The 13,010-nt window shown below is 43.2% G+C and overlaps 1 protein-coding gene across 1 annotated transcript in view; it reads right to left on the minus strand.

The window, feature by feature from the left end:
* Positions 1 to 12,384, minus strand: part of iqgap1 (IQ motif containing GTPase activating protein 1) — a 45,373-nt gene extending 32,989 nt beyond the window's left edge. The window contains exons 1-2 of the mRNA XM_084359696.1: positions 12,145 to 12,384; positions 10,791 to 10,893 (exon numbers count right to left, since the gene is read on the minus strand). Of these exons, the coding sequence (XP_084215822.1) occupies positions 10,791 to 10,893; positions 12,145 to 12,190 (149 nt within the window). The 5' untranslated portion in view covers positions 12,191 to 12,384. The remainder of the gene's footprint in view (positions 1 to 10,790; positions 10,894 to 12,144) is intronic.
* Positions 12,385 to 13,010: the final 626 nt, after the last annotated feature.

Here is a 13,010-nt window from a genome sequence, read left to right on the forward strand (position 1 = left end):
ACAGACGGCCAGGTGAGAGGCAGCGGAGGAGGGGTGGGGCGGCGCTCCTGCAGGGCCTTCATGGAGCACTGATCCCTCTCTCTTTCATTCCCCTTTCATTCCCACATTCCCCGCTGCTGACTGCCCGCCTGTGACTCAGGCCGGTTTCCTAATCTCCCCCTCGGCTCTCAGCAGGTAACATTTACACAGCAGCCCAAAACACAGCGTTCAGAGTGGAGACGTGGACCTCGAGTGATGTTGACTTAAACAGGCAGTCCACAAGATTACAGTTTTACTGTTAGTGAGTGTTTATGGGCCAGAATCAGACCTTTACTCCTCTTTATATTCATTCTGGCACCGTGGCTCTGAGGAGGACGACATCTGTCTGCTGTCAAACACTTTGGTCGAGAACGATCTTGACCAACACTGCGCGAGTTGTCATTAAATGTAGTTAAAGTTCACGGTCACTGCGGAATAATCCTTACGATGTTTCATCTAACACCACCAACTGGTCAAACTTCTGACTTTCTTCCTGCTTTTGGCGAGAAATAAGCCTCAGAATTGTATTTCCTGAAACTTCATTTTAATTAGACAACAGTTCGTATAAATAGTTTTTCTGGAGTTTCCCGAGGCGGAAAGTCGCACCAGAAGTCCCTAATTTGTGTAATGTAGCCTAGACCTCCACTTTATGCAAAAAAGGAGCGTGCAACGCGACGGCCTACCTCAGAACGCAATGTTTTACACAGCAGCTTACATGGACAATGACTGGGAAGCATCCTGGAAACGTACTGTGATACTTCATGATCTGATAACTAACAACCAAGTTCCTGTTGTGCTCTATGTAACTGAGCTAACTCTGTTAGCATGCTAAACATTAGTATGCAAATATACCAACATCAACACGTCGACTTGATATGATAAGTTGTCATAAGTTGTAAACTATTTAATTAATCGACAACTATTTGTATAATCGATTGATCTCTTTTTTAAGGAAAAAGCATCTAAACTTTCGGATTCCAGCTTCTTAAATGTGAACATTTTCTGTCTCTGTGACAGTAAACTGAATATCTCGGACCGAACAAGAAGATTTGAGCTTTGGAAAAACACCAAACAACTGATTGAGTAATAGACAAAATAATCACCAGATTAACTGACTATGAAAATAACTACTCATCAGTTCAGTTCTGAAGAAAATCAAACAAAACAAAACCAAAGTAAACGCAGGAGGTTTCCTGAACTGGACAAACTTTAAAGTTGTTTACTGGGGCTGGTGGGTCCGTACAGTCTCAGGCTCAGTCCCCTCAGGACAGATCGTATCACCATGAAAAGGTTCGAACACATCACTCTTGTGCCATTGTTCTCCGCAGAGTAACACAATGCCGGGGTCTGACATTACATAATATTCATTGCAGCAGCGGGCTATACACAAGAGTGTTTGGAAACTGTTTGAAAACAGGAAATTACAGGCAAAAGGCCAAAGCTGGGGGAGGAACTGGGCAGGACTCTCAGTGAAGACTGAGCTCCTGTAAAGGTGTAAGAGTTTTATCACCCTCTGAAAACTGCTGTGATTCAACTTCAACGATTCATTCCCTCATTTTGCAATTCTGCGAGTGAGTAATCTCTTAAAGTTTATTTATTTCACAACCAGCTAAGAAACCGTGCACAAAAACACAGTCATGGACGCGACAGGTACGTTTTCAAAGTGATGGATGTTTTTCTTGGAGATTATCATTATTACAGCGAGCGTCAGAAAACAGACAGGAGACGGAGGAGTGTGATCTAACACACTGATGTGACAACACTCGGCTCTGTATGGCGGATCAGAGATAAAACAGAGATTATCTCTCTGTTTGCTGTGATGGATTATCTCGCTCTTTTTTAAACAAACAGCTGCTCCTGAGGGAAGATTAAAATACAGAGACGCTGCACAATCCAGAGAGCTCCCACACTTTAAAAAAAAAATGTTGGCGTAAGCAGTGGCACGGTGTGTTGAAACTTTGGTGATCATGTCACAACTTCATAAATGGTGATAAGTTTGTCTGACTCTCAGCGTTACAGTCCGTCTCAACCCTTCAATACGTTTGCTCATGATGACTTTGTACATCTTTAAACTCATGTTTGAAAAAATTCAACAACTGTGCACACTTCTCTGTTCTGTACTCAGCTATTTCAGCTTAATTTTATATTTATTACTTCCCCGCAATCCCTCCATACTCCTGTGGTCCTGCAGGTATTTCTTCAAGAAAACCAGATTTTGCAGAGAATTCCTGCCGAATGGTTGAATCTCAGTTCCCGGTATTCAACCCCATAGAAGATCCAGTGATCGTCTCCTCCCCTCCGTGCTGATGGAAACTCTGTAGTCCACAAAACATTTCTGGAGCTTCACAGCAAAACAGCGTTCTCCTAAACAACTGAAGTAGCTGAAGACTTGTTTTAAAATGTGAAAAACAACTGAAAATAAAAATATATATACATATAAAAATGGCTCCAAACAGCTCGTCTGGTCGTAATCTGTGTCTCCAGAAGCCCAAATTGGTTTGAAAACACATTATTTTCACCCTTTTTTAAGCCGAAATCTTCACTGTAGCTCAAGTGTTAGCGAGCCCCTCTGTCTGAAGTGGATGAGCTTGACACACATCGGGTCATTTCATTCATCTATTTGTGTTTTCTATTTTAAAACATAAAAAACAGCCGAACACAGGGATGCTATTTACACGTTCGACACGTGGTTGAGCTCGTCCACCCACTTCAGACAGGCTAACACTTTTAGCTCGGCAGCTAAAGTGAGGATTTCATCTTAAAGAAGAGTGCACATAACATCCTTTCAAATCAGTTTGGGATCTTGGGGCTTCTGGAGAACTAGATAGACTTATACATTTTTTTGGGTTGTTTTTTATCTTTTAAAACGAGTCTCCAGCTACTTCAGTTGCTTAGGAGAAACGCATGAGGGGGGCGAGGAGACAAAGATAGGATTTTCATTTTGGGGTGATCTAATCCATATAAGGCAAGTAGGAAAATAAATAAATAAAAGTTTAACCCCATGAATCGAGCAACTCCAAATGTCTTCCACCCTGAAACACGTGGCCTCGCTGTCAGTGATGTCACCCAATAAAAAAATGCCTCTGACACTTGTGCAACAACAACAATCTCACTTGAGGATGCTGATCATGCTTCAGTGTCACAAAGAGATAAAACTGATTTACAAATGTGGAGTTTGTCATTTCGCTCAAATCGTATTTGTTTGTCTGGGGGGACAGAACTTTGCTGTCGGACCGGGCTCTCACACAAACAAACACAAACACATACACATACACACACTCACTGTTTAACACACAGTTACTATGACCTCATCTGAATGGATTGCATGTCAGTCAGCGAGAGTGAGGAGGAAACCTGCCCGGCCGACAGGTGAACTGTGCTGTCAGACTCAGCACTGAGGGCGTCACCTTTTTGATTTTTTAAGGTCCCGATTCAATTCCCTGTTTTGATTCGCTGCTATGAAGTTTAAAAAAGAGTCGCTGCGTAATTTGGTTATCTGGTTTTAAAACGTTTTCGAGACCATTCATTTTCAAAAGTGCATATTTTATACCTCAAAATCCTCAAAACCTTCGTGACATTTCACGTTTAAAAGGAACCCTGTCATTTCACAAATTTACACAAAACACTAATTAGACACCAATCTAGCTCTAAACGCAGTGTGTGTGTGTGTGTGTGTGTGTGTGTGTGTGTGTGTGTGTGTGTGTGTGTGTGTGTGTGTGCTGTAAATAGACCTGAATGTGAACCACCCTCTCGACACTGCTCTGTATTTTCTCTCACCGCAGTGACGGAGGGATGATGATGATGAGCGGCACAGACCGGGACCGTCAGTGAGCAGCAGTGATGTGGTGAACAAGCAGGATTCAAAGAGACGTTCAGGTGGCAGGAGGCGGGAGGGAAACCGGAGCGCTCTGCTTCACATCACGCAGGCTGACACTTGTGCCGGAGTAAATCCTGTTGGTTTACCATTTAGCGCTCGCTCTGAAGCCGTCATTACGCTATCTCTCACTGTTCAGTGCTGTCTGAACAAGAACTGCTGCAGAATTACTGCTGTGGGCAGGACGGAGAAAACAAACGCACACAGAAGTTACACTGGGATCAGTTTCTACGGGACAATTACTGTTGTTGCAGATCAGAAAGTGGCTGCACCAATTTTTACTGCTGATATTTGGATGACTGTAAAGCTTTGTTTTGTTTATAATTGTTCAATTTCTTTGTGTGTCAATATTTATATGTATTATATGTATTTTATTTGTATTTTTTATACTGTTTCTTAAACTATTTATAATACTTGTTGTTGTTGTCATGCTGCTTTTATGTTGTGGCGACCTAAAGACAATTTAGACAAGTATGAAAACACCAAAAAACAAACTAACATGATGTATTGTTTGAATCATATCGACGTCAGGCCGACTTCATGCAACTGACCTGAGGTAATTAAAGGAAAAGTTTACCCAAAAATGAAAATTCAGTCATTATCTCCCCCCATGCTGGTGGAAAGTCAGGTAAAGTTTTGTCGTCCACAAAACATTTCTGGAGCTTCACAGCAAAACAGCACTGCAGCGTTCTGCTAAACAACTGAAGTAGATGGAGACTCGTTTTAAAATGTGAAAAACAAGTAATTAAAAAATAAATAAATGGCTCCACACAGCTCGTCTGGTCGTAATCTGTGTCTCCAGAAGCCCAGAGATCCCATACTGGTTTGAAAACACATTATTTTCACCCTTTTTTAAGCCAAAATCTTCATGTAGCTGCTGAGCTCAAAGTGTTAGCGAGCCCCTCTGTCTGAAGTGGATGAGCTTGACACACATCAGGGGTGTAAATGAGGTCATTTCATTCATCTATTTTGGATCTGGTGGCTGAGGGAGTTTGTTTTAACATTTCAAAACATGTCCCCTGCTACTTCAGGTGTGTAAGAGAATGCATTGTTGGGTGAACTGTTCCTTTAATCAAATATCATCTGCTGATTATTCCAGGCAGCAAAGAAAGAGAAAGCTTTTTTCCCAGCTCAGTGAAAAACCACTTGGGTCAGATTTTTAAAGTTGAGGTCGTCCTTCCAACCAGTTACGACAACAATGTAACTCGTGCACCAGTTTATTACCGAGATCCTGACAACACAACAACAATCACTGGAACCAGTAGGTCCAGTAAGGCAGCGCCACGAGACACACGAGCTCAATCAATCACACAGGCTGTAAACAAACCCCTCGTTTGAACCTGATCAGCATTCGAAACTGAAAGTGAGCACGCCCAACATAACTGTTCCCATCCTCCACAGAACAGAGCTGTGCTGCAAGTTCAACCAACACGTGACTCTAAACAGACGACGGGGTGATCGATGATCATTCATCTTTATTTTCCTTTTTCTTCCTCAGGCGCTTTTGAAAAACTGCAGGTTCTTCTGCGGCCGGTCGGATCAAACTACAAAATCTCAGAGAAAAGATGGCAGTTCAGTTCAGAGAGCTGACGGGTACCTGATCACATATAACGGTTCAATATCAACCTGAAATATCAGTCTGTCATCTCTCCTCTCCTCCCCCCAAGAAACAAATCAAACGCTCCTCCTCCACTTTCACTCAGCAGAATCTGGTTCACCTGCAGAGTCAAGATCTGTCAGCTACGCCCAAAAACGACTACGTCAGCTGCTGAAAACATCTGCTGAGCAAGTGATTTACAACCGGCTTCGCTTCGCTGCACACAGAGAAGCAGTGACAGGAAGCGAGCAAGAGACGACTGTGGACGACGTGTGACGGAAGCAGTCACGACGGCCTGACTTCAGACGCCACTGTGTGTCGCTTATCATCAGCGTATCTACGGTGAAACCACCTGAAACGGTTTTGTTGTACACTGATGTGATGTGGAGGGAATGTGCGCCGATCAATAAAGTATCAGACTGAAAACACGTCCAACTGCATTCCCAGAGAGGCTGAAGCATGAGAGTGAAAGGAAGACAGAAAGACAGCTGAGTACACACAGAGAGAACACAGAGGAGGAGGTCGTCAAGGAGCGACGCTGCAAGTGAAAACACCATTTTTTCAGACCAGTGGAAAGAAAATGCCAAAAAAAACAAATATTCAGGTTTTATGTTAGTTCAGATTTCTGTTCAGAATAATTACGCAAATGAGCACATATTAATTAGACGGCTCAGCTCAACTGGTCACCTCTTCAGGTACAAAGTGGTACTAGGGGACAGGGTGGCGGGGGCTAGCTGGTTAGCATGCTAACTTCAGGAAACACTTCTGCAACATAAAACGTCTTTAAAACAATGTCAACCCGGTCGTTTCTTCACATTCTGTTCATAATGTTTGCTCATTTTTTGAATGTTTAAAATTCTACACATCTTAGAAATTGCTCGCTCACATTTTTACCCTATTCACCGTTTTTTTGTTTGAATAGGAAATTTTGTGGGTTGGGGAAGACGTATCTTTATAGGCAGTTTTCTCAAAATGAGAAAGGAAAAATCTCCACTTCGGCAGCACTTACATACACCAATGGCTCGTTTGCATATTTAAACATACAATTTCAGAAAACATGTGATACAAAAAAGTGATTTTATTAATGTCAGTATTCAACTGGAGAAGTTTCATGCTGATATCTATAAGATACACATTTCTCTTCTCATCTAAAAGACAGGTAAGTCATTTAAAAATGCCCCAACAGTGTGAGAATTTGCTGCTTTTTTCAATTTTTGGACAAAACCAGCAATTTAAAAAATTAACAGGTTAAACAAATTATCCTGTAATCCAAAAGATAATGAGCAGATTAATGGATAAAGAAAATAGTGAGAGTTGTAGCTCTGCAGTCGAGCTTCACCAGTGACATCGAGCACAAGCTACTATCTGAAGAGCCAATATAGACGAACAGGTGACCGAGCATTCAAATGTGGTGTGATAACGTGCACAGCAGGTCGCTTCAGACTCTTTCTCTGCATTGGACATGAAAATAAGAGTGATAACACATAGTTTGCATCTCTTTCACCGAGAGAGAGTGAGTCCAGTGAGGCAATGACAGTCCTTCTACGCTCAGACACACATCTGACAGCAGAGGTGTTATAACAGTGACAATGCATTCCTGCAGCCATCCGAGCGAGGCCCTCAGGTAGGCTCTCACACCCTGCTGTGCACCTGTCGGAGACATTCCCATCATACCACGCTGCATCGAAAACACTCTCCCAGCGTTCCCTGCAGGCTCAGGTGTTCCCCACATGGAGCTCGGTCTACCTGAAGCTCTGCCTGATGGAGGAACAACACACACACACCTGAGACAAGATGGGAGCTCATCAGCCAATCAGGAGGCTCACAGTGTGGAGGTGCAGCAGCGGCACAAGCAAATATTTAACAAGATCACCTGTCGTAGATCCTGATAATATTTTACAGTTCAATGCACCGGTGGATCTCTGCAGCGACACCTTTGGTGACTAATCGAGTGTGTTTTCATCACAGATCCATGAGCTGCCATGGAAACAAATCCTGGATCAATTACAGGGATTTAGCATTTACTCATATCGGCATCTGAAGAAGAGACGAAGACCCGCAGGAGTTCAAACACCTGACATGGTCGAACTGAGAACATAATGAAGCAGCAGCCTTTTCTCTTTTCTAAAGAAGATTTTAAGGATGCCGATATTTCATTTAAAAGAACAGTTCACCCAAAAAAAAAAAAAAATCTCCTCACGTTTCATGGTCGACAAAACATATCTTGAGCTTCACAGCACAACAGTGTTGCAGCTTTCTCCTAAACAACTGAAGTATTTGTGGGCTAAAATGTAAAACATTTAGAAAATGGCTCTATACAGCGCATCGGCGTGATCCAAATCTCTGAGATCCGAAACTGATTTGAAAATAAGTCATTTTCACCCTTTTATTTTTTTTATTTGAGCCAAAATCTCCACTTTAGCTGCCGAGCCAAAAGTGTGCACCCCATCTGACGTGGTTGAACGAGCTCGACTACAGGTTCAGTGTGTAAATAAGATCTTTCCAAGTCCATTTGGGATCTCAGGGCTACTGGAGACTTATTACGTCGGATGAGCTGCATGGAGAATGCAGTTTTGCTTTGAAGCTCCAGAAATGTTTTGTGGACTACGAAAACTTCACCTGACTTTCAATCAGCATGGAGGGAGGTGATGATGACTGGATTTTCAATTTTGGGTGAACTGCCCCTTTAATATCTGCGGCTGTGACGGGCAGACATGATGCTGGTTATGATGCTGGACAAAGTAGTGATGCTGTAGTGTAGTCTTGTGTTGTGTTGTGTTTTGAAAAGCATTGCATCAGCCATCAATATGTTAAGACCGCTACAGGAGATATTTAATGTTCTCCGCATTCAGATAGAAGAAATATGTGCATATATACGTTTAATGGTCTGAAAAATACGATATATATCGAATAACAGCAGAAATCCAACATCATGCATCCCTAGAAGGAACACTGGCTCATCTTCTGTCTCATGTACACACCACTTATGAGCTAATAGGAGCTAACTCAATAGCCATCAGCTTGCCAGTTATTGTAACAATAGTAATTTCACACAGAGACGAAACTTTTCAACGTGTCCTGTCAAACTGGGACCAGTTAAAGACCATTTTTGGTCGTCGAGCTCATCGAAAGCTGCAAACACAAACTCTATCTCACATGCAAATGTCTTGGGGGAAACCCTGAACACTACGTGACACCAGTGATGTGGCGGGTTTACAAAGAAGAAGCCAAGTCACGTACATGAAGAACCCCAACTGGAGGTTTTATATGAATCTTCACGAGGTCGTTTTGTCTGTGAGACACAAACAGCAGCAGAAGACTGAGCAGGCTGCAGCAGCAAGACGGGCAGAGTTTGTCTGAAATCAGTTTGTCGTCTGGAAAAACTTAACTTTTTGGTTCTTATTTTGGTGGTTACACAAGATTTACACACACAGCACGCACAAAAAGTTCAGGAACATTCTCTGAACTTCATTTTGGAAAACAAACGAGAGCAACAACTGGAGCAGAAGTGTCCGGCGGAGGATAATCGGGCCGGACGCGAATCCTTCCAGGAATTTCCTGAACATCACAGAAAAAAAACACAGCGCAGGTGAAAGATGGAGGACGACAAACGCGCGCACCGGCCGCAGTCATACAACCACCCAGCCTTTTTTTTTCTTTCTTTAATCAGAGCGCGCAACCTCGCAACACCGGAACCTGTTGCTATGACAACTGTGGGTTTCTGTGGCAACAGTGGGAGATACTCAAATCAACAGGGACTGAGTCACTTCCTGTCTCGCACAATCCTTCCTCTTTTTGAATCTGCGAGGGGTCGCCTCCAGAGCCACTCAAAGCAAGCTCACAAGCAAACACACATAGATACACGCACGTGTGTGTGTGTGTGTGTGTGTGTGTGTGTGTGTGTGCGTGTGTGTGTGTGTGTGCGTGTGTGTGTGTGTGAGTGAGTGTGCACTAACAGACCTCCACTACTTCTTCATATACTTATAGATTGCAGAAGTTAGAAGTTTGAAGAAACTATCTAAATATAAAGTCATCTTGTAGAATTATTTTCTTCTATGAATGAACTCAGAAAATCTAATTACAATCATCACAAATGTCGTTAAACATCACGAGAATGTTGATATTATGTCGTCTTGTCCAGGCCAAAAATATCTCATCTCAAAAAATCTCTTAAACCTTTCAGGAAATCATTTATTTTTTAGCTTCACATTTATCTTTCACTTCGTTTTACACAGCAGATCCTGAGTTTTGTAAAATGTCACACAGTGCAGCTGTGTGGGCGTCATTTTAAAATGTTTCCACCAGCACAAATACCTGAGTCTGAGCGAGTGAATATTATTCTAAAAACAACCTTCAGTCCATTTACAAAATAAGCCAAAGCTGTCGGATGATAAATGCTGCAGATGTGCGGGACAGGAAAGCTGAGATGAATCTGGCCAAACGTTCTGAGTTTCAGTTCTTGACAGTTTTGATTCTCTGTCACAGTTGATACCATAAAAAGACTTGAGGTTTGACAACAAGCCCGACCCGAGGGGACTTCAGAGGAGGAGGGCTGCAACTGATTAATTTCTTCATTGATCGATCTGCCTTTTGTCCAACCGACAGTCTAAAACCCAAAAACTCTTCATTTACTCTTCAAGAAATGCAGCAAATCTTCACATTTAAGAAGCTTCAACCAGCAAGTGTTTTTTTTCAAACGACGAATCGATTATCAAAACAGATGGTGATTCATTTTGATCAACCAACCGATGAATCATTGCAGCTCTAGAGTATAATAATCCATGTGGGGATTAAACAGCCACAATGAACTGGAGATTTTCCGAACGTTGATTCCAGTTTCTGACAGATTTCTGTTACCATCTTTTAAAAAACCTGTACGACAGCTTGAGATGAGCGATCAGTCGATGAATCGGTCAGCTGAGCCACAGGACATTAATCAGCAACGATTCTGATGACAAATATTTAAAAAAAAAAACTCTTCAGTTCTTGAATATTTCCTTCTTTTCTTTCTCTTCTGGCAGTAAAACTGATGATCTTTAGAAAGGAAGCTATGTGAAGACTTCTCTTTGGTTTTTAGGAAGTTATTATGCAGTTTTCTAACATTTTGATGACCAAAGAAAATAATCTTCAGCTGAATTGATACTGAAATTGTTGCAGCACCTGAACGTTCAGTGAGTAAACGCTGAGCTCCACAGTGCGAGAGACTCTTGAGACGTGAATCAGAGCTGCCGTCTCTTCAGGCTCTTTCGAGGCCTGCAGAGGTTCGGTCAGCTCACAGGTGAGTCGTCTTCCAGCTCTTACCTTTTGGCCTCCTCCAGGTGACACAGGTACTCGTAGGCCATGTTCTGCTGCCGCCGCTCATCCATCTCCTCCGCTGTGAGCCGCTCGACGCCATCCAGGACCGCTGGAGCCCAAAACACAGACACAGAATGAGACTTTTTTAAATCAGCAGCACAAACAGAGTCTGGATCTCCTGCTGAGTTTACAACCAAAGAGCAGAGAGATTAACTGATGAATGTTGCATTATTCTTTACATCCAGCTGTTTATTAACTTCCTCCCGGTTGCACAAGCAGGGAAAAGTTTCCATCCCGCTCCCCGGCCTCTCCAAACATCCATACACTGAGGTGTTTTACAAAGGAAACAGCCTCATTTATGAGTCATCTGTGCGGCCCGTTAACACATGAGCTCATTATGGCTCAGGGCTGTATGATGTGGGCATGCCTTTGTCTGTTAACGGCATGCTTGTTCATACACTGCAAACAAAAAACAATGCAGGGGAGTTAACAGGGCGATTCCCACGAGAGCGGAGGGAGACTGGAGCCGTGATTCTGCCTGCAGAGCAACGTTTCCCCCCAAAGAGGGTTTTTTTCCCAAATTATGGAGAGAGGGGGGATGGGGGACCGGAGGGCGCGTAATACAAAGAGGCCCCACTTCAGGCTCCTGTCAGATCTGAGGTGGGAGAGTTGATCACAGGCCACTTCATCAACAGGTAAAGCCTGATCTCAACAAAAACTGAGACCACAAGGCCATGAACAGTGGAGGGATGTCCTCCGAGTCTGAAGCACCAGTTTCTGCTCCTTTCAGTAAAATATGTCAGCAAAGTAAACTACTTCTGTTCCTCTGTTTGATGGATTAAAGAGAATAAAGTTGTGTTGTGCAAATCCACATGAAAGAATGAGACATCAACTTCAAACTCTGATCTTAAATACTTCAGGACCTCATTTTAAAAACATCATGGGCGGTGGTTCTTGGGTAATGTCATGTCTAAGAAGTCAAACATAAAACACTTCCCATGTTCTGTCCTGTTCTAACACGTTTCAGAAGTTTCCATATGGACAGGATGAACTAACATGAATGCAAAAGTATAAAAAGTTGTGTAAACTGTGAGCAGGCCTCCTCCCTCTCCACTCTGCGCTGCATTATTATAAAACGCGGAAGTCATAATTAAGCTGTGAGCATGCTGTCACAAATAAAACCCACACCAGGCTGGGAGCGCTTTCTACAAATAAACCAGACTTTTTCTGAAGTTTGGGGGCGTCTGCAGGAGCAGGAGCAGGATCTGAGCCGGAGCTGCGGTCCGGAGCTGCCGCTGCCTCTGAGCAGTGAGGGGAAACCCTGGCACCTCAAGGTGAGCACAGAAAAGTCTGAACTTACAGCCATATCTCGGCCGGAGCCCGTCTGTGTCGTCTGAAGCTGACATCCTCCTTCTCTCTGCGCTCCGCGGAAGAAAACTTTACGCACAGTCCGGACGGTTCGGTTCCAGAACGTTCCGGAGCTAAAACACACAGTCAGAAGCTTGGTAACCCGGGGCAGGACCTTTCGGCCCTCTTCTTCCTCCTCTGCAGTCTGAGCTCACACTTTTTCTTCTTCTTCAAACCTCACTGATGTCACTGGGTGTGTTCTTCCTAATCCTGAAGTATGCGTTTCAGGAAACGGAGCTCAGCTGCGTCCAGGCGGCCGAGCTGCAGCCGCAGCGCCCCCTGCTGTCCGCTGCAGGCAGGGTGTCCAAACGGAGGTCCGGGGACCTTCAGTGGGACACAGAGCTCAGACAAGATGGGGATTTTGTTTAAAGGAGCACGTGTTCAGGATTTATGTTCAGTTTAAAAACTTATGAGAAGAAGAAGAAGAAATACTTTATTAAAGGCGCAAGACATTTTAACCAGAAGAGAAAACTAAATAAACAGACTGACCTTAAAGGACAACACAGTTTATACTGTTTTACTTTGTTTATATGTGGCGGACCCTGCCACCTTTCTAGCTTCAAACTGTTCTGGGACCTTGTTTTCCTCTGAGAACAGCTCATTTATTCACTTACAGAAAGATAAATATTTCTGAGTTTGTACCGCTAATTCAGTTAGAAACATGTTTCATTACCTATGACTTCACCACAATAAAAGCCTCCCCGTTATTTAGTAATGTAAAAGCTTTTATTATGAAGCAGCATCACAGGAAACGTTGCGTTTTCAGCAGCAGCAACTAAACACGAGTCCTGAAACAGCTGAAGGAGAAGCTGAGAGTAC

This window comes from Pagrus pagrus, assembly GCF_965226575.1.
Source record: "Pagrus pagrus genome assembly, chromosome: 1".
In the NCBI taxonomy this organism is placed as follows: domain Eukaryota; kingdom Metazoa; phylum Chordata; class Actinopteri; order Spariformes; family Sparidae; genus Pagrus; species Pagrus pagrus.